The sequence below is a fragment of the Protopterus annectens genome, chromosome 2.part2, assembly GCF_019279795.1.
Source record: "Protopterus annectens isolate FY-2018-M chromosome 2.part2, PAN1.0, whole genome shotgun sequence".
NCBI lineage: Eukaryota > Metazoa > Chordata > Ceratodontiformes > Protopteridae > Protopterus > Protopterus annectens.
The window spans coordinates 611,391,041-611,414,686 of record NC_056730.1 but is presented as its reverse complement, the minus strand read 5'-3'; the positions used below and the strand labels follow the sequence as shown (position 1 = coordinate 611,414,686).

At 39.3% G+C, this 23,646-nt stretch overlaps 1 protein-coding gene across 1 annotated transcript in view; it reads left to right on the top strand.

Annotated features, from left to right (window-relative positions):
• The first annotated feature begins 2,184 nt into the window (after positions 1-2,184).
• LOC122795743 (neurofilament light polypeptide-like) overlaps positions 2,185-23,646 on the top strand; it is a 124,157-nt gene continuing 102,695 nt past the window's right edge. The window contains exon 1 of the mRNA XM_044064054.1: positions 2,185-3,305. Within this exon, the coding sequence (XP_043919989.1) occupies positions 2,304-3,305 (1,002 nt within the window). The 5' untranslated portion in view covers positions 2,185-2,303. The remainder of the gene's footprint in view (positions 3,306-23,646) is intronic.

The following is a 23,646-nucleotide window of genomic DNA, read 5'->3' as shown; positions in this document are numbered from 1 at the left end:
ACCTAATGCAATAGCATTTGGGGCCTAGTCTGGTTGCTTCCACTGCCTTTGTAACCATGGAGTTGTACATGTCTATATAATTTGCTAAATCACCCCCACACATAGCCAAACACTCACTGCCAATATAACCTCTACAAATATCACCAGTCCATGATCATTTTAGTAATTTTTCTTTTCCTTTTCTTTCTGTAGCCCACACAGTTATGCATACTCTATCAGGTATCAGTGTGTAAACAAGCACAAAACGGATCACGAGACATAAGTTACACTTCGCAATGATAATGGGGGTGTTTATCTGCCATCTTTGCATTTCTATGAAAAATGTCACTAGACATATTCTTTATTTTTTTCTTTCTATAGTTTGCCCATAAAGATGCTTGTTCCTTCACATTTTCTTATTTATTTTCTTTTTGTCTGTCATTTCTCTATGCTTTCATATTATTTCTGTCTTCCCATTTTCCTTGCTTTCTATTGATATGCTGGGACTTGGATAGAAAAAAAAGACCAAAAACAGGAAAAGAGCAAATATCGAGCATCACTCATTTCTTTTTTGTAGGGTACAAAACTATCCTACACCCCCCACACTTCAAATTTATATATACCAACTCAGTGATTGCCTCTGAAAAAAGGGAATATTTTAAAAAATGGCAGTCTTGGACTTAGTATATGGAAGTTCAGATTTTTGGCCATTTGGTCTCCAAATCTCAGTACTCGGGTCTCAATATTTTAAATGGTTACCTGTTCTTTTCATCATTTTTCCAGAATAGCACAAAAATGCCTTAGCACTTGAAAAACAATAATAGTATAAAGTGGTGCTCTCTTGCTCCAGAGGCGTTATTAGCATCAATTGCCCTATGTTAACCCTTCAGGCTAAGAATCTGCCTGCCTTTTGGAGCTCTCACTCTCACTGATTATAGAAAAAGTCAGAGCACAGTTCCTGTATTTCATCTCTGCCCTTAGTTATGCAATATTTATGATATAAAGCAAGCAGATATCATATGATTTTCCTTGTCTTGTCTTAAGTTTGTGAAAAGCTTCACCAACACAACATATGGCAATGCTTTAATTTAGTATCTGATTAATAGAGTTAAACAAAGTATAACATAAAACATCTTAGATTGTTCTGTTTATGAATAATAGAGCTGCTGACTGTCTAGTTTTGGGTCAAAGGTGCATGTCACAGTTTACGCTGTTAAAGTGCACTGAACCTTAACTGGCCTATAAGTGTTTCCATGCCTTCGCTTCCTTATGCCAGTTCTACTACAGCAATACCAGAAATGAAAGCAATCTGTAATTCAGGATCAGTGTCACATCTTTCAGGATGATTATGCTTTGCCTTGGGAGGTGCAGCACATTTAATCCAGTGTTTTATAACCAGTCAGAAACAACTGTCTAATCTGTGAACTAGTAACCAGGAAAACCTTACTAAAAAGAGGTGTGAGATATAAGATATAATCAATGTTATCAGCAGTACAGTGTCAAACAGCAAAACGTCTACGGTAAGGAAAACAATACAATTAACTGCACTTCAACAAATACATAAACACCAAAGATTGTTTGGGCTCATGCAGATGTATTACAATACCAAGAGATAGAAACTGTGAGCAAATAGGGCAACATAATTTAATAAAATAAAATGCTGAACTTAGAAAAGTGTAAAATAATGTCTGTAGTATGTATACTGCGTGCTGTGCCAAGACAGAAAGGCTTAAATTTGATGAAAGCAAGGTCACGCTTTGCCTATTAACTAATGAGATGACAGCAATACAGAGTATGCTGAGATGTGGATGTGTCAGGTCTGTCAGTGAAAAAGATACATCTCTGTTAACAGCACAAAGGGAATGACAAAGTCAGGAAATCCATTAGACATACATGTATTTATGACATGATGGAAAGCATAGTGTTCTCACAAGCAAAGTGCAGATGTCTCCTTAAACATGTGTGCGTGTGTGTGTGTGTGTGTGTGTGTGTGTGTGTGTGTGTGTGTGTGTATACTCTCCTGATGTAATAATAACCTGTTCCTCCCTCCCTCCCTGTTTTCTAACAGAGGCAGTCTGATAAACAGGTAACCTATTCCTCCATCTCACTGCAGTACTTTTCTCTCATTGGCTGCCTCCAGAAGCAATGCTACGGAGTCAGAATCTAGGGGGATGGGGGACGTGAAGCATATATAAGACACATCTCTGCAGTATTTCAGAATTGGTGCAGTGAAAAAAGGACAAAGGGAAGCACAACTTGTATGCTACTGAAATCATTTTTAAACCTAGAAAGTGCCGTGTGGAAAATTAACTCAACCTGCAAAAATGAGCTATGATTCTTTCAGTTATCGCAAATCATGGGAAGACTACAGGAGCAGTCGCCCTACAAAATCGAGCATCTCTTCCTCTATTTATTCCATGCACAGGGCTGCAGCACCTGTGAAAAGGTCAGTGAAAGCATCCTTGTCTTCATTACCTGACTACATGGAAAAGATGGACCTCTCACAATTAAGCACATTAAACACTGAGCTGCTTAATATCAGAGCTCAGGAAAAAGAGCAGCTGATGGATCTCAATGACCGATTTGCCACTTACATCGAAAAGGTTCATAAGCTGGAACAGCAGAACAAGGTTCTTCTACTAGAGCTGGAGACACTAAGACAGAAGCAAATGGACCCGTCAAGGCTGCATATGATCTATGAGCAAGAAATTCGAAACCTACGGGCCATCCTGGATTCAGAGACAAATGACAAGATGAGGATGGAAGCTGACAGGGAGCATCTGCAAGATATCTATGCTCAGCTTAAGGACAAGTACGAAACAGAGGTGCAGCAGCGACTAGAAGCAGAGGACACACTACAGAAGGTCAGAGAGGAGGCAGGCAGAGTTGCCCTGGGAAACAGTGACATTGAAAGTAGCATCAGCTCCTTGATGGAAGAGATTGCTTTCTTAAAGAAAGTGTTTAATGAAGAGAATGCTGAGCTTACCAACCAGATACAAGCTGCCAATATCACTGTGGAGGTTGAAGTAGCCAAGCCTGACCTCACACTGGCACTGAAAGACATCCGTTCACAGTATGAGAAACTAGCCAACAAGAACATGCAAGCAGCTGAGGAATGGTACAGAACCAAGTTTGCTACCGTTGCTGAAATGGCTACCAAGAATAATGAAGCAGTGAGATCCATTAGAGAAGAGACTTCGGAGTACAGAAGGCTCCTCCAGTCCAGATCCCTGGAAATCGAGGCCCTAAAAAATGTCATAGACTCTCTGAATAAGCAGCTAGAAGCAATGGAAGACAGGCAGCTGCAAGAAGTGGGCAAATACCAGGTAAGTCACGTTTTAATAACATGTACCTGAAACAGAACATAAATAAGGAATAGTAATAATGGCAACTTTTCTGTGCCTTGTGTTCCATGTGATCAGTTTACAGCTGCTGTAAAATTTCATGCCCAGGGATCAAAGAGAGCACTGTTCTGAGACAAATGCCACTTTTTTTTTCATAAATTATATTCATGCTACTAGGACTATTTATGGAAGTATCTGAATAAGACATAGCACAAAGTGGTATGCATTATTTGCATATAAGCAACATTTTGATATATATATATATATATATATATATATATATATATATATAAAACTGTATATCAGCATAAGAAAGACAGAGAGTGATTAACATGAAATAATTAGTAAATGCTTAGCATTCTGCAGTCATTATAAAATGTAGTCAAAACAGTGCTGCACTTCAACCCCAAAGCAAATTGCGCAGTATGTTCTCTGTTAATATTGCATTTAAGTTAAATAACAGCACCTTCTATTAGTTGGTATGCATGTATGTTTTACATAGTAGACTGAGATAACTTACTGAATCTTATTTAGGTTAATAATAATATGGCACACTAGTTCAAAGCAGCATTAATGTCTTTTATGTTCAAGCTGAGCCAATTAAATTATTTGATATAAATATTTATTTATTTAATTTAACATTTGTTGACCGGGAAAGTCCGACTAGGTTCCACAGAGCCTGTTTTCAGTGGAGGCCTGGGGAGAAATGCTCCAGATGCATGTCTTTGGAATGTGGGAGGAAACCCACGCGAACACAGGGAGAAAATGCAAACTCCACACAGAAGGCACTCCAGCCGAGAATCGAACTAGAGAATCTCTTGCTGTGAGGCGACAACATTAACCGTTGCACCACTACACCGCCCAAGTAAAAGAAAATAAGTTTAAATAACTGGAAATCATTAGCAGGCAATGGTTCACAATTCTGTAACTTGACCTTGGAGCCATGTGGCATGTGGCCTGCAAACTTGAAAACACAAATTTTGATGTACCCTACCATATCCACAGAAAATACATGAAAAATCATGATGTTTACACATAAAACTGGGTAAACATTACCTGTGAATCATAAAATATACATAAAAGCAATGTGTTTTTAAAATGCACACTAACTGCAGCATGAATGACATTCAATGTATTCAGTGCACATCGCTCTTTATTAGTATGCTGTGATGAAAAATAGTACTGCATATTTAATGCAGCCATTTTTGATTACCTGAAATATAGAGCTTTTAGGAATCTCATTTAACTACAAAATTTTAGTAGTGTAAAACTGATTTTGCTGTTTACAATTAGACAATATTTGGAATTCCCATTCAGTTCTGATGCAATATATTTAAGAAACCGAACTGCTTTTGTGGACACCAGCTTAAGATAATATGCTACAATGATTTTGCTACCACTATCTTTCATTTATTGGAGCATTAAAAGATTAACTAACATGTTCACACATAAAAGAAATAATTTTATTTACCTTCATTAGCCCTCATCTCATCAAGCTGAAATACACAGTTGAATATCTACCACTAGGTGTCGGGCACAGATCATCTGTTAAGAATGTTGCTTTTGCTTGACAGCCAGAATGCAGCCACAGCATAAGACAGCATTTTATCACACAGTTCACTGCAAATGTAACTTTACTGGCCATTTTCATTGCTGTCTTTCACAGGTTTAGCAGAAAAGTACTGAAGTAGCTGTTGCATTATGTTCCATTCCATTACTTAGTGGTATTACATTACAGAAGTTCTTAGAATAGCTTCTTCATAAAAGCAAAGTTGAACAGACTATCATACTTGGGCTTTTACAGGCAAGATAGAATTCTGTTTGCCTTTGTTCAAGAGTCTCTTACAGATATTTAAGAGGAGATCTTATTCAGGTATATAAGGCATTTAGGGACAACTACCCCTGGGAAGATTCTATAGGAATGAGAAGGGTACTAATTGGTTCTCTGCCAGAGCAGCTGATGCATGGAACAGACTACCAAATTACATTAAAGCAAGTACTAGTTTAATATTTTTAAGAACAGCCTGAACATTTATTATGGGAACAAGTGTTTTGGTATATTGGCAAGCTAGAAGGGCATTAATGCCTGTGCTTGAAACATGTATGTATGTAACAATCTCATTTACGAAGTGCCAATGGGAATGAGCAAATCTTGCTTAAGATCCATTTCTGCATTGTCATGGAAAGAGTCATGTATGTTTAAACTTTATAACCATACTGAAGTATCTGAGATCAATATTGACAGGTAGACAGAGAGATACATAGATAGCTAGATAGCTAGATAGATAGATAGATAGATCTCTATCTATATAAAGGTGATACAGATATAGATACACACACACACACACACACACACACACACACACACACACACACACACACACACACACACACACACACACACACACTTGTATGTGAGTGACGGACAGAAATACAGAAAAATAATAAATTGCATTTGCTGTTAATACAGTAAACAACATATGTTAACAGCCCTTCTTTGTGGAATGTATTAAGGTGAATAATGATATAATGGGTTGGGACAGTAACCACTGCAGGAAAGGAGAAACATCACAGAACAAATAAGCCACATAATTGCATTTAGTTTTGAAGGCATAAAGGTGACAAAAACTGCAACTCTTGAAGGCTGCGGGAGAAAATACTACACCAGTTATAAGAGAAACAACTTTTAAATAAATGAAAATAAAGCATAATGGAGTGAGATTCATGTCCCTGACGAGTATATAACTCATTTGTGATTGTCTCACACAAGTATGATTAAAACTGAAGGAAAACTCCTAAATGTGAGTAGCTTTCAGAAGTAAAAAGAACAAGGAAAGCACTTTTTCAGAGGCTCAAGCCTCCCTCGGCAGCTCCTGTCCAGTGTGGGGACTGCACCCCTTACTCCCACTTTATGTATACCAACCTTGGGGCTGCGCTATCATGGAATAAAGGAAATCACCGATGTACTGAAATTCAGTCTTCCTGCAAAGGCAGCCAGACAGTCCCACACTAGTGATAGCACAAATACATGTCAATCACTAGAGTTTCGAATACAAGCCTGGCAAGCACCTTATGTGGCAGAGTCATAACTCTCTAAACAACTTCATATGCAAAGCAATGCAAAGACTTCGCATGGAACTAATCAGTAAGGACATAGGGAACTTCCAAACACTGGACTCATCTCAGTTTGGATTTCTCAAGGGCAGTTCATGTTTATTCAACCTAATGGGCATTTTTGAAAAGCCCACCAAAGCAATGGATGAAGGTAAACAGTACAAACTACATACCTCAACTTGGTCAAAGCTTTTGGCACAATCAGGTATAGAACAAAAGCTAAATAAAATGGGAATAAATCTCAATGTAAGCTGTTGGATTGCCAGTTGACTCAAAGATAGGATGCAGGAATCAAAATAGGGGAAGTTACCACTACAAAGAGACCAGTTACCAGTGGAGTCCCCCAGGGTTCTGTGTTGGGATGTCTTCTGTTTGGCATTTACTTCTCTAAAGTAAAAGCCAATATTAAACAACTGTGGATGACAAAGTCAGCAGATGACTGCAAGCCAGGAGCAGTCACTGAATTCCCAAATGACTTAGCCATCCTGCAGAAAGGTTTGTCCCAAATAAATAACTGGTGCCAAAATCATGGACTGAAACTAAATGCTAAAAACTGCATTATGGTATTCTTTGAGAAGTCATCTACCTGAGGAACTACCAAATTGACAATATGCCTCTAAGAGGTGACCCAGGTTTCCACATTTGGAAACTTATGGAACAGTGACCTAACTTTCAACCAACATGTTTCCATTATCATTAGAAAGTGTTTGTGTATTGCGCAGCTTATAAGATGGATATCATTGTCCCCTTTACTGAGCCATCATTAGGCCAATCATTGAGAATAATGCCCCCTTTGGTATTTATCTGTCCAGTCACATGCAGCAACTGGAACACCCACAGAGATATCTTACTGAAAGGATATAAGGCCTAACCAATATGTCCTACATGGATTGACTCAAAGCTGTGTAATCATACTCAGTATCCTTTAGAGTGCTAAGAGATGACCTGTATGTGGCATACAAGGCAACTTCTGACCCAGTACTGATAGATTTAGTACACAACAGCAAGTTAAATCACATCAGAAATAATCTGTCTAGGGAACTAAACCTCATTTCATCATCGTACCAATCAATCCCTGTCATTAGCACCACAGTAAATGATGGGCTGAATGTTTAAATCAGACTTACTGATAAACCTTCATTACCGCAGCAGGAAGCAGAAAGGAAGCAGAGTCATGTGTTCAGTGACTTGACTTTATCTGTCATTCTAACATTACATAAGTTCAAGAGATCAAATTTCACTCACAAAAAAAAAAAAAAACTTCTAAAGCATAGAAAAAATCGTAAAACAAGAATAAGGAGGTGCAGTGTCACCCCTAGAAATAATGTAATAACTGGTACCATATTTTTAGTATCCACTGAACCACTTGTTACTGCATTGTCATACATACCATGCTGCACATATGCAATACAAGTCCCAGGACATAGCTTTATCTTCAAAACTGTAGACTGCTCATGTTGTGCACAATATTTATTTGATTACAATGTACAGCTGTAACATTATTTTCAGATATTTAACAGAAATTAACTTTCAATGTGTACACCAAGGTGTTATGCTGCAGTGAGGAACATTAAATACATCTTGCAGGAAATTGACTTGTGTTTGTTGTCATTAGTTCCCTACTTCATAACTTGTTTTACCACAGATACTGTGCTTTTGTTTTGGGTCATGGGAGTCAGAGAAAAGAGAAAAGGTGAGTTGTGTCTTCATTTTGACCTTTAAATTCCTCTTTGACCTTGACCTGAGGTACAGAGGGATAGAACCCTGACTGTACATCAAGTGATCAATGTTTGACCAGCAGTACGGGTGTTTGAGGCATCAGGTTGGAGAGGATGAGAGTGAATTGTTGATACCAGCTTTCCCATCCAAAGGGAAGGAAGGCCATTTGGCTTGCTGCATTGGAGACACCTGCAAGAATGAAGAGCCTAATGTGCCCACTCTGCAAACTGTGTGCCACATGATAAAAGGTTGGGCATGTGCAAAAATGAGCATACACCTTCCAAGACAGCTATAGCAAAGTTTTCCGGCTAGTGGCAGGTAATAAGAAAGTTCACTTTGCAGAATGGCCCACACAGTAATGCTTGACTCTCACCTCCACCAGGGAGTAAATGAACTGGAAGGCTCTCACTCCATTGGAGCAGTAAATGAATTGAGTGAGTGCAGGAAGCAGATCTATCTCAACCTAGAGGAGCACTGTCTGTACTCAAAGCACCTCCCTAATTGCCAAGCTCTTCACTCTGTCATAGAAAGTGGTTCCAGCTACTTTGTGAAAGAACCTAATTTCTGACCTTTCCACCTGTGCTATTATCTTTTTGGTCAGTAGTCAGAGCTCACAACCATAGGTAACGACAGAGCACAAACTGACCAGTAAACTGAGAACTTCATCCTTTGACATAGTTCTTGCCTTACCACCATACAGCATCAGGATTCCTGCTACCACACCATCCAGTGGAAAGCCTCCTGATTCCCCCACCCTCGTTCATGAATCAAAACTACAAAATATTTAAACTTCTCCATAACTGCACCCATTCATCTGCAGAGGAAGTCCATTCTTTCACAGAAGAGAACAATGACTCCTGGTTTGGAGATCCTGATTTTCATTCCAGCATTTTCATATTACATGCTGTAGACCACAGTCATTTGAGACTAAGAGGACATCACCAATAAATAACAAAGATGCAGTCCTCATGTTCCCAAATCGGATAGTCTCTAAACATTGACTGCTGCTTGATATCCTGTTAGTGAAAATCAGTAACGAGGGAAAATAAGGATAAGGCTAACCTTGGTGGAGTCATATGCCCACTTTCAAGACATTTGACTTAATGTCATATATACATAAATGTATATGTGTATATATATATATATATATATGTACATACATAGATATAGATATACACACACACACACACACACACATACACACACACACACACACACACACACACACACACACACACGTGTGTCTATTTATATATACATATATATCTCACTTTGTCAACAATCAAAATATTGAACTCCCACTTCATCGAAACAGCGGAACAATGAAGATCTTCCCAAGTTAAGTAACCTGTTGTTTGGGACGGTGAACTTTGCCCTTTTCCCAACTGTAGTGCAATCTCAGAATTTGTATATTTAATTAGTGGGGTGTGATGGGCATAACCCCCACCTGGGTGGGTTAGGGATAGTGCAGTTTGGTTTTGTTTCTTTTTGGGTAAGTGGTTACTTACCCTTAGAAGATCTTCATTGTTCCACTGCTTCGATAAAGTGGGAGTTCGATATTTTGAGTGTTGACAATGTGTGATTCGACAATATGGGATTAATTATCCATCATCACCCCCCCTTTATTCCCATTTTTTACATGGGAGTTGGGGTATTCCATTAACCTTTTCAATCTCTCAATTCACAGCTACTTTCCTGCCTTCTTTTTCATTCATGCCCAACTGTTGCAGGTCTTTCCTTACATGATCTACCTGTCTCATTGCTGGTTATACTAATGTCCTCTTGCCTTCTCTCTGACCCTTCTAAATCTACTTTAGCATATCAACTTCTACTCTGCTGTACATGTGACTTAACCAACATTAACTCCTTCAGCTTCTCTCTAATTGGGATACTTGGGCTTCCATTCTGATGCCCTTATTTAGTCATCTCTCCTACAGCATGCATCCTACTACTAATCCAGGCACTTCATCTCCATCACCTCAAACTTTCTCAGCTGCTCTGCCTTCACTGCCCTGGTATCTATGCCATACAGAAGTTGTGGTACCACTGCTTAACACACTTTACCTTTCAGCTTCTTTGACATTCTTCTCTCACACACTACTCCTGATGCTTTTTGCCAGTTGGCTGCAGCGGCTGTTATTTTACCTTTGGCCTCCTCATTCAGACTTCTGTTTTCCTCAACCACACCTTCCAGATGCTTGAAGTCGTTAACCTGTTCCACTACTGCCCATTCTGTCTCAATTTTCAGCTTCTTCTGATTTCCCCCCATTTGCTGCTATAACCACTTTCTTGACTAATTAATTTTAATCCCATATGCTTTCAGCTTTACATTCCATTTCCCTATTATTTGCTGAAGTTCCTGGTCAGAGAAAGGTTGCAGTGCCACATCATTTGCAGACACCAGCTTTGTTAATCTGTCCCCTCTGACCTGTTTGCTGCTGCTGTCCATCCATACTGTGGACAGGAGAGAACTCAGAGCTGAACCCTGATGCACACACACCCCCACTGGGAACCAATCTTTATGTCTGAACAGTGTTCATACTTATGTTATTGGGTCTTTGTTCATAGCCTGCACTAATTCCACCAATATTTCCATGACAAACCAGTTTCAACCATTGCAGGGCTGCTCAGATCAGCTTTCTTGGGTCCTTATCATATTATCATTAGCACTAACACCAGTTCTCACAAAGGGTGAAGTCAGACTGAAAAAATTCACCAAGGCAAACTATACCCTCTTAGGGGACAGTATAAATGCATTCCAAGTCCCATCTCCAGCTGGAAGTGGGAATTTCACAAAAGCTTACACTAAAGCTCTGTACAATCACTTGCATAAGTGTATAGACTTATCTTATCAGAACGAATGAAAGCCAGAGCTCCTAAGTAAAAACTAGCTGCCATGGTGGACATCCAGCATCAACAAACTTTGCAACAAATGCAAAAAGTTGCTGTTCAAGAAAGTACAGGCAAGGCCCCGAACAATGGAAAAGCACCCTCCTCAACCTCAGTGGGCAAATAAGACAACATGTGAAATCCTCTAAGGGTATCATTCAGAAAAAAATTAGCAAACACAGCCAAGGATAACCATAAGGCCTTTTACAACTACATACATAGCCTAAAAGGTAGGACTCATGCATGTGCTGAACTAGTGACTAACGGTATCTCACACACTGACCCCACAGAGATAGCAGACCTGCTAGCAGATATTTTTGGTGAAAATTTCACTCCCTCATCCCCTCCAAACATATCATAAACCTTGCCCCAAACCCCCCCCCCCACCCTACATATCTGAAGAGCAGGTCATTAAAGCCTTGTCCAAGGCAAAAAACACAGTCTCTGCAGGACTAGACGGCATCCCAGGCTGTCTTCTAAACAGGCTAAAAGATGAACTAGCATCACCATTAAGTACCCTTTTCAATCACAGCCTAACCACAGGCTTTGTTCCTGCACAATAGAGAACAGCAACAGTTATTCCCCTCCACAGTGGCAGCTTAGCAATAGACCCAGGGAATTATAGACACATAAGTCTGACCAGCCTCATCTATAAGGCCATGGAAGGTATCATTATGGACCTCATAAATAAAGACATAGGCAACCTCCAAATCCTGGATCCAACCCAATTTGGCTTCATCAAGGGCAGATCCTGCCTGTTAAATCTGGTGAATTTCTTTGAAAATGTGACCAGGGCCATTGATAAGGGCAAATCTATGCACACAGCATACCTTGACTTGGCAAAGGCCTTCAACACAATCCCACATTCAGGCACTACCGATGAACTTAACAAATTAAATATTAACCCCTATGTTGTAAGATGGGTTGCTAACTGGCTCACAGACTAGACCCATACTATCAAAGCGGGTGACTCCACATCAACTAGCAGACCTATCATCAGTGGGGTGCCACAAGGGTCTGTGCTGGGCCCCCTACTCTTTGATATATACTCTTCAGAAGTTCAGGCCAAAACTAAGGGGTTGTGGCTGACCAGTTTTGTGGACGACTGCAAATTAGGTGCAAATACTGAACCCCCAAATGATGTCAGTATACTCCAGGAGGGTCTTACGCAAACTAATGATTGGTGTTTTAGTAATGGTCTCAAACTGAATGCAAAGAAATGCATCATCATTCCCTTCATGAAAAACAATGTACCTTCACACTACCAAATCGACAACAATATCCTAAGTGCCTACGAAGAGGTAAGGGGTCTGGGATCACAAGTTGACTGCGACCTTAACTTTGACCACCATGTGTCCACTGTAGTAAGGAAGGCTTTTTTACATAGCACACTTGATTACTAAAAGCATTGCCTCAAGAACAAAGGAGGTTATAACACTTGTATACTTGGCACTAATCGAGCCCATAATTGAGTATAATGCCCCATTCGGCATGTACCATACAAAGCACCTGCAGCAATTGAAGAGACCTCAGAGGTTTCTAACAAAGAAGATCAAGGAACTCCAGCACGTGCCTTACACAGACCAAATAAAGTGCCCGTCACTATACTCTGTATTTTATAGACGTCTTAGGAGAGGCTTATGCCTGGCATACAGAGCAATCTCAGACCCAAACCTAATGAACTTGCTGCACATCTGTAAATCAAACAGGACTAGCGCTACCCATTACAGGGACCTAAATATGTTCTGCAACTTAAATAGAACATGCTGGAGAGACAGATTTGTCTCCCAGTGACTGCTGCATCTTTGGAATAGGATAACAATTCATGTAAAACAGAGCACCTCTATGACACTGTTCAAAAGGTACCTGGATGAATGGATGGGGCACCGTAAATTCTTACCAGTGATAGTGCCCACAACCCTTCTGGACATGGGCAGTCATTATAATCCTGGGTATTGACTAGCGTATCTATGGTATTACATTGGGATGAAAAGGCTAGTCTTGAAATGACCTCCTTGTCAATAGCCTAGTAAACTCTTGTGATCCTATGATCCTAAGATCCTTTAATCCTTTGCCAGATAGAAGTCTAGACTGGCTTCTCCTTCATTATTCTTGTTGCTCCAATCATGTACATATAGCCAGTCCTTATATTGCGCTCTGTCTGTCCTGATATGAGAATTCAGATCTCCCATTGCCAAGATAAACACATTTTGTCCTGTTTGAGAAGGTCCTGCAACTACTGCCTGAATGCCCTATTGCTTCACCATCACAGCCCTACTATGTAACATAGGCTCAGACCATGAAGATTGTCCATCTTTTCATTGGATTCTGATTCCCATGAGTCTGTCACTGAATTAGATGATACCACTCAATGACTTCAGAAGACTCTTTGGTACAAAAGTTCCCACACCATTTCTAGTCTATCCTCCTTCTGAGTTCTGGATCCCAAGCCAAGAGACTTTGTTAAAACTCCATTTTACCTTATCTCCTAGATACATAGAATATCCATTCTCCTCTTTGTATCATATCATCTACTTCTAAGCTGCATCCCATCAGTTAACATATATTCATTGTAGCAATCTTTACTTCATTTCTGGCAGACTGATTGATTTTATGTCCAACTTTCATTAAACAGAGCTGTCTCAGGTAAGAAAGCCTGAGCAAAATTGCACTGGCCAGCAAGTAAGTGGCATATTCTGGGCTACTGGGCTTTAAAATAGGCACACACTGGCCAACAGGAGTGTATAAATCACAACCACCATTACTGTGAGTCCCTGTTGTAGACAAGATTAGCTTTGGTCCTCAGTCTACTTAGAACTAACAAATACCCATGCACGTTTTTGATAACATTAGTCAGTTCAACCAAAATTAACTAAACCCAGTTTCTATACTGCTAAGTGGTTAGCCCTGATGTGGTGTGCAGCCTGTGCAGCTTGTGTTCTCTGTCATCCTATCTAGAGGATACTATGCACCAGCGAATGCCTAAAGTGGCACGTCCACATGGTTTGACCCAATATGTCTTGCATTTTGTCAAACTTATCTTTCATCAAAGATTGTTTGCTGACACATTTGGTTGGTGATTGAGGGCAACAATTCAGAAATTTCTGAAATGTTGAATAATGAATATAAGGCAAGTGGGATTGGGCACTAATGTCAAAGCTTTCATTTGTAACAAAAGTTTCAGCATTGCGGTTGAGAGTGTGGGTGTGACTGTTTGTGGGTTTGAGTAAGGGCTACGGAAGGTGATAGATGTTTTAGAAATGTGTGCAAGTGTCATTTGTAGTGACAGTGCTGGGAATGGTTTTGGGTGTGTGAGGGTGCGTGTGAGTGTTGTGGGTTATGGTTAAAATTAGGGATAAATTAAGGGCTAGGGAAGAGGGTATGTTTGTTTGTGTATGTCTGTTTGTCTTGTTTAGTGATACTGTTAGGGAAAAGTTGTTTAATATCCTAATCTGTAATGGGTTAGCAGCAGATGTAGGTTAAGATTAGCAGACATAAGTAACATGGTGCAGGAGGGCAAATACAGGATTGTCAAAGAGAGGAGGATATGAAGGGGTCAAATGACGAAGATTGTCTAGATGGTCACAGTGGTAGGTAGAGAAAAATAATACTAAAACAAGAAGTTCAATCTTATGTCCAGTATATGTTGACACTTCTGTACTTTAATTTTTGGGGTCTGTACAGTCCTGTTTGGAATTAGGTGCTTGTTCTTTTTTCATTTAATCCACTCTTGGGGTGCTAAGCACTAGATACCTGCAATGCTGGTTTTGGTTCTTTGATAAATGAGTCTTCAAGAATGTCAGAAATTATCTGTATAATTAAACAATGTACTAAAATAAGTTAAACTCAAAACAAATCTAGGATACTCTTAAATATGGAGACTGTGAACAGTGAATGGTCCTGGCTAAGTATTCACAATGAAGATCATGCCACATCAAAGGCTGAGTATAATTCAGTTTTGTGTCCTAATGAAGGTCTTGCTATCATTTGACAAACTGGCATGTCTTGCCATGTTTGTTTTTCACAACTGAGACAAAGAACACAGTTACGTGCAGTTAACAGACTTCACTGTGTGCTGCTGAGGGGCTCCTCAGGAGGATGTTTGTGTGGTTCAAGATGACTATAATGATTACTGAGTACAAGCATTGATTGTTAAACGCATGTGAACAGATACCACAACCAGTAGAGCAGAAATCAGCATATGCTGTGCTACTTATAAACCAAGGTATGGCATCTAGGACCAAGGAAGTCATTGTCCCATTGTATTCAGCATTCATCAGACCAGTCACTTAGTACAGTGCCCCCTTTGGCATGTACCTAACCAGGCATATCCAACAACTGGAACATCCATAAAGGTTCCTCACTAAAAGAATACATGGTGTAAGTAACATGTCCTATGCAGACTGCCTCAAGGCCCTGTCCCTGTATTCTGTATCCTACTGACTGTTGGGGGAAAATCTATGCCTGGAGTACAAGACATTGTCAGACCCCACTATGATGGACCTCCTGCATATCCACAAATCAAACAGCACCAAAATCAACCAGTCTAAAGACTTACTCCTTGCCTATGATATAAATAGTACCCACTGGAGAGACAGGTATGCATCCTAGAGACTACCCCTTCTATGCAAAAGGCTCACTATCCATGTGAAGCAGAATTCCTCCTTAACCCAATTCATTTCAAACGTAACTTGGACAGTGGGATGAGGAACAGGTAATTTATCCTTGACTTGTTACCTAGGTATCCAATGGACACAAGCAACCTGTAAATGGTTCATCTCCCAGGTCCCTGCTTGTAAATTTACTTCCCAAACCCTTGCTTAAGCTTACCAAGGATACCTTGAAATGCATGGCTAGGCTTAAAAAGGCCAGTGTGGTCATTAGCCTAGTAAACACCTATGAACCTATTAGCAATAGCAGCTGAGGTGGACACATACTTCTCTTCCTTTGAGCATTTACATTCATAGCATTGATCAAAGCAGAGCGTCACAGTCCACTTGCTCCTATTTTCATTCATAGCATTGATCTTTAAAAATCATAACTGAAGGTCAGAAAGAGAAGCATTTTCTTATTTTTCATGATAAAAGGTATTTATAAACTAGACTCTGTGTAGTTAGTAGTAGGAAAATTCAGTATAGGCTTCGATCATGCATTTTATAAAGTACACAGCCATAAACAAGCCTGTCTTTATAAGGAACATTGTAATTCTAGGAGAAGAAAGGCTAAATCTGAGGGCCAGAGTCATAGTACTATGTATAAATCATAACAGCTCAGAAGTATACCTGGAATTGCAACAGCAAATAATAGTGTTCTAAATGCATGAAAAATGTAAATTGAATTAAAAAAAATCTGTTTTGTCATATGGATGCAGTGAGTGGTGATTGCTGCAATAGCCAAGGTGGTGTGCTAAAAAAGGCACAGATAGGATGAACGCAGTCGTAACCAACATGAGGCACTAGCACAACATGCAATAGATGGAAGTTACTTGTTTATGGAGGTCCCCACCAATGTTCCTCTTATATTACAAATAAATTCAAACCATGGGAACATAGACTAAACTTCCTTATTTGCTGTGACAATTAGTAAGTAGACCTTGATGATTTCACTGAATCTGCTGTCACTTCCTACTTCTGTGAAGTGGTTAACCTCCTGTAATCTGTGTGTGAGCCCCCTAATGCCTATCATTCTGATGGAATGTCCTGATGCCTTTATTATGTTATGTCTACAGAGGGGTTCTCTGGTTCTGATATACCAGCTACGAGTTCACTCTGTCCATATGTTATGATAGAGGTCCTGAAGCTCTAAGTACTAATAGGGTGGCTAATACCTTTAACCATACTGTGCGCACTCAGACTTCTATATTCCTGCTGTGTGTCACTGTTTTAGTAATCCTGATAAGAGCCCTTTGACTCCATTAATTTTCTTCTGTGTCCCCAGACGACTATAACTGTGCTCAGTCATGTGACTTACTCAGTTGAGATAATCTGATTCTTATATTCCTGCAGGGCCCACCTACTCTTAGTAATTCTTACTTATGTTATTTATTTATTGATTTTGTTTACTGGGAAAGTCTGGGTACAGTCCTCATTCTCAGCAGAGGCCCTGGGAGAAATGCTCTGTTTTACAGAATGTGTAGAAGGTAGTTATACAAGATTTACATAGTAAATGTATATGCATACATAAACTAGTAATGATGACAGTTAATCAAAAAACAGTAAATTTACAAAGATAGAATAGTAAACATACATGCATAGAACAGTAAATGAACATACATAGAATTGCAGTGCTATGACAGTTAATGAAAACATGACAGTTATATGATGAACACAGCAAAAAATTAAGATCTGCGGTGGTACAGCGGTAGCGTTGTTACCTCACAGCAAGAGGTTCTCCTGATCGATTCTCAGCTGGAGTGTCTTCTGTGTAGAGTCTGCATGTCCTCCCCGTGGTTGAGTGGCCTCCGAAAGACATGTGTGAATGGGCGTGCCTTCGCTGAAGGTTGGGCATCGGGCTGGCAACTTGGCACCATAAAAATCAACTGCTAATCATTAGCAGACCGGAGTTCTGCTGTGGTGACCCCTAACTGGGAAAAGACCAACAACATTTTAGTTATTTGACATTTGTTAATCGGGTTAGTCCAACTGCGCCAGGGGCCGATTTTCATTGGACACCCAAGAGGAAAAGCTCCAGGCAATAATACAAATTTTTTGAAGTTTAACAACATAAACAAAAGGTCAAATACATCAGATAATAATACAAACTTTTTAAAGTAAAAGAACATTGAACAACAGATGAAATATTACACAAAGATATGAGATATAAAGAAAACAAATAATGTCATTACATTCTGGAAAACTAGGAATAGTATAATACAAAGGATGGGACAATAGACTGATGTAGAATATTTTAGGTGAACTAATGGTATTTGGCAAGAGAAAGATGGGTTGACAAAATAGTAGAGATCCTGAATACAAGTTGTATGAGGTGAGACAGAGAGAAAAGTAGGAAAAAAGAGGTGATAGATGGATAGCGGTGAAGCAGATTTATAACTGGCATTAGTTAAAGTATGGGAGGTTGACATGGGCATGGGACATATTAGCTAATATCAAGCTTATGAGAGTCTGTTTACTTTCATATGGAATCATCTGAAATAGTTATTACAGGATGAAGATGGTTGCAAATTATGAAGAACTATTGAGGAGGTCCAGCTAAAAGGGAGACAGAGATAGTAGTGGAGAGGGGTAGATGATAGTGAGATAGTTAGAGATTGTGAAGACGTAGCTGTATTATGGCCAGTTACAAAAAAGAGTGGTGATAGTAATTATTATATATATATATATATATATATATATATATATATATATATATATATATATATATATATATACTATATATATAATATACTAATTATCCAGAAAGATCACATGTACAGAGCTGGCAACTGAGTAGGTAGGATTTTGTTGAGTTTTAAATGATTTTAGGGAGTGTTCCTATCATATTACTAGTGAGATGGAGCTCCAGGATTTAATGAGGTGGTGGGAGAGTAGAGATTTGCCAGCAAAATTGTTGGGTTTAAATACAAGTAAGAGGCATTTGTCAAATGAATGCAGTGACTGAGGTTGGAAATGCATGGACAGTTGTTAGGTTTATGCACAACTTTATGGATTTGTGGAAGTTGTAAGTAGGTTAGGTAATGTTGGAATTCTAGCTACTGTAATTCCCTTAAGGTGGCACAGTGGTGGGTTCTATTTGGAAGGTTGGTAGTAAATAGTGCTATTTTGTAATAACATTACTCAAGTTTGTTTAGCAAGGTCACTTGTATGTGGTTAAGGATAGAAACAGAATATGTTAGAGTAGGTAAGAGGAGAGAAGGAGCAATGTGTTTTCTTATAGTGTCTGAGAGGAAGAGTTTGGCCCTGTAGAGAGAATGTAATTTTTGGTGTAATGTTTTCACTATATTTTGGATGTGTGCCAAATTTTAGCTTCTCCTCTATACAGATGCCTAGCAATTTAGTATGTGTGTCAAGTTCCATTTTTTGTTTTGTTGCATGAGGTAACTGAGAAGGAGGTTTTGTTGATTGTAAGTTGTTTGGGAGTAAATAGGATTAGTTTTGATTTACTCGGTGAAGGAATAGCTGGTCAGATGTCAGCCAGGTTTCCATAGAAGAGAAGGACTCCTGAGTAAGTTCTTGTAGTTTGTTGCTGTTTTTGAGATACAGATAACTGTGGTGTCATCTGCGTACTGTTCTAAAGATGCATTTTTACAGGGTTTATGTAGGTCATTGATGAAGATCTTAAAGAGAATGGGCCCCATGACTGATCCTTTTTGTCCATTGACTGGGACAAGGAGGAAGGTTGAGATGTCTTTTTGCCACTTTATAGCTTGAGCTCTAATTTGGAGGTAGCTACAAAATCATGATATAGCAGTGATGTCGAGTCCTAGGTTAAAAATTTTGTGTAGATGAATAGAGTGAAAGACATGTCAAAGGCCTTAGATAAATTAAGATATAGGGCAGACACTAGGCTTCCATCATACCTATTTGTGTTTACTGTATTGGTGAAACTGAATAAAGTGGTAGGGGTACTGTGGTGGGAACAAGAAAACATGCTGAGATGAAGAGAGGGTATTTTGTGTGAGGTAAATGTAAAAGCTATGACTGGATACATTTTTAGAGTATTTCTGATAGAGGGGAGAGAATTGTAATGGGCCTGTATTTGGAGAGTTCAGCTGAGTGCCATCCTTTATGGAGGGGGAAGAATGTGTCTTTTTTCCATAGGGTAGGGACATATGCCTCACTGATGAGTACTTTATTAGAAATGAGATGGGGCAGTCTATTGCTTCTGCAGCCATCTTAAGGTAGTCACCAGGTAGGCTGTCAGGAGCTAAGGAGGTGGGTTTCAATTTAAGTAATATATATTTTTCATGTAAATCATAGGGACTTGGAAGGATCAACTTTTTTATTTTAAATGTTTTATTTTTTTATATTAATTTTCTAAACGTTTTTATTAACTTTTTTATTTTATTCTTCTTAACTGAGACATCTGTTTTGGCCAGGTCTAATATCAGTGTTGGACAAGGGAGAAATGGTCCCACAAACAAAGTCACAAATAATAAAATAATCTCACATAATACACAAAAATCATGTGAAGTACATAACAATATAACAGCAGTGATAAAAAGGCAATTGTACAATAAAATGTCAGCAGAATAGGCTATCCCGCAAGAGAATTATGCAGGCCAAGGATCTCACTAGTTAGCCATTCCCTCAAAGCTGTCTACTAGCATCCTGCAGATGGTGTCCATGCATTGGGCATTGCTGTCCCCTACTAGAATGGTTGTTATCACATTGGTGACTCACTCCATTTCCCCAGCTTACTCATCTTCTAAGTTTTTTTCACTAGCTCATCTAAGTCACTGATTTTTCCAGTCGGAGATCCAACCTTGTGCACCACAGAGTCATGTTGCATTTCATCTGAATGCATTAGTTCTGTTTTTCAAAAAAAATCTTCATTTTAGTAGGACCTGCTAATTCTATTCTTTCTAGCATACTTTCTAAACACATTGTTTCTGAGCATTTTTTAAAATCCCATGACCCCAAGTTCTTGTGGAACCACAAATTGTCTGTGACATTCTACTTGCTCCCTTTATAGTGAAAGCTGAGTGGCAGATTCCTAGTGTCATTGATTTTGGGATAGACTTTTGTTTTCTTCTTTTACCCTTACCGTAGTTGCCAATTGTGCAAATCTTTAGGTAAAACATCTGGACAGTCACAAATGTGAATGTTCCAAACAAGGTCACAATTTGACATCAGCTGCTTTCCCAATCAGATTCCTACCTGCCCTTTAAACTTCCTTAGATGGACAGTCTATTGTCAGAAGTTATGTGCCCACCTCTAGCCATCTTAGGCTACTCTTCCCCTTCCCATTCACTCCTGTGACACCTCAACAATTGGACAGAACCCTGTCAGTACAGGATCAAGTGAACTCCCAGACTCATGCCACTGAGCTGGCAGCTGACTCTATTAGTCCTGAAAGAGATTCCAGAAAGTCCATTAATCAATTTTACTGCTCCAAAACCATAAGTTAGCAGTTACACTGGCTGAATGACAAATGTTAGTCTGCAAAAAATGCACACAGTCTTATATCTAAACTGTCCGTGATTTTGCCGAATGCCCCAACTTGGCTTCATATTTGTGCCCTCTCCCTCAAATTTTTTTTTATTATTTTCTTGTAAATCACTGAGTATGACAGTCAGTGATGCCAGGCATTACAATTACATACTTTTTAATGTTCAGAGAATGCACACTGATGCAAACATGTTCTGTTAACTTCTTAAGTGAATTAGAATAATATTTTTTTCCTGATTCTGGGCCTTTGCCCCCAAATTATTGGCATTTGATTACCAGGAAAGTCCTACTGGGTTGGTAAAATAATTTTCATCTTGTCAGCCATTTGTGGGCAGATGCAGTAAAGTATGATTTGTAAGGTGAGCAGCATAAAACTCGCCATACCAATACTAAAGTCTGCTGCACTCCTCACACCCCTAATACTTGCTTCTGTAATCACAGTACCTCATATTAGGAGGAATCCTCAGATACACTGCAGTCATGGAATTAGTATGTACTGAAACACACATGCACTTTAATGTTCACACTCCTGTGTGACAAACACAAACAGATGAATTGCTTCAGTGCACCCCTTGAAACTGATACAAGCTCCTTACTCTAGCTTTGCACTAAATGTAACTGTTCTGATGGAGAAAATACATTCCTGAAGGTTCCCTTGTCGTAGATTATGCACCTTTCCAAACCACTACATTAAAGATATACAAATTTACTTAAGTATATATAGGGAATGTCTGATTCAGAAAAGACACCACCTTTGTTGAAGTGTCCATCCTGGTTTTGGCAATGCAGAGTTAAAACAAATTAGTGCATGGACACTCCACAATGAGCTGTGTACACCAGTATCTGCATAGGAATCAATACCCCCTAGCTAAAAAAAAACATCCTGGGAGCAGTTAGAGCCCCAGCCCTCATATTTACTCACAACAGTAGTGATATGCATCCCCGCAAAGATGCTGCCTAAGTCCTTCCTGTATTTGTCAGTGAATGGAGTCATAGATTCATAGGTTCGTAGGTAGGTACTAGGCATTCGGCCCTTGGGCCTATATAAGCCTAGCCAAAAAGGTCACTGGTCTAGCTCATCACTATTTGTACAGCTAGAAGTTTATGCCTCCCTCTACCCGGCCTCCCAACAACAGTGTCCCCTTCTAACTCCTTCATGTAGACTGGCTACAATTGCAACTGTAATACTACACTGACCTAACCAAGAAGTGATAAAAGACCTATCAAACCTACCCATTGATCTGTACTGGAGCTCCTCTCAGCCTTTCCCATCTATACGTCTGTCATAAACTGAAGCCACTCACTTTGATTATTCACAATATATTATCCCATCCTATATATCCTGTCATGGGCTGTCCACCATCTACATGGCAGTGATTGACCTCTATAGAGTCATTTGTCCAGTTCTGGGACAGATATTGGCCTCTAGCCCCATACTATAGGTGCAAGCATGGATTTCTCACAAAAACACCTAACCAGCATATCAGAAAATGGTGTGACCTCATCTTCTTCTGACACACATGTTCTTCTGCATTGACTTTGCACTGGATAGGACCGGTACACAGCTTTAGCGACAAGCATTATACAGTAGTGATGGCAATGAGGTGGAAAATTATTATTTTAAGAAGCATTCTTTGGAATCATTACAGTGTGTATTTAGGGCTTTGCAAGATCTTTTTCCATATGATACCTCACCTCCATCCTAGTGTTACCCATCCAAGCCTCCTTGAGCAGTCTGCCAGTTCTGCAGATGGCTTCAGGACATGTCTCAATAAAATAGTCCAGATTATTCAGTTCTAGCTATAAGCTTCTAAATGGCTTAAATGGAAGGATTTGAGTGTGTCATCTTTCAGAAATATTATTAAAACTTATTCCAGTTCTGTTATTGATCAAACGTGGTTAGCTGATGTAATTGCAAATCCTGACATAACTAAAGCTAGTGGAATTGATGGTATAGTTCACTGAGATTTAAAAAGTTTATGGTACAAACTCCTCAGCCTACCAGATTATCCATTCACAATGACTCACTAAGAAACCTCAGTTGCTGATGACTGAAAAAAAAACATAACAAAATTTTTATATAAGAGGAGTGGAGACTCATCTAATGTAAACAATAGAGATCTACCAGCATACCTCTCAAATGTCCAGATTTTCACAGAACATCCAGATTTTCATATTTTTGGTCTGTTCCTCGTTAAATCTGTGGTTTTCTGGCATATCATTGGTGATTGAATTTACTAAATAATGACAGATAAATGCATAGGCGCTGGAAGCTGTTGAAGACTGGGAGAGGGCAGAGGGTGAGAGGCCCACTTAATCTAAAAAGGGCAATTTTTCATAACTATTTACTACCGCAACATAGGTTCACTTGGAGGACATTTTAAGCTTAGGCAATTCCCTTTTGGTGCTTGAATTAACATTTTCTGATTGGTCTTACCTATCCCATGGCTGATAATTGTCAGTCTGGTGGCTGA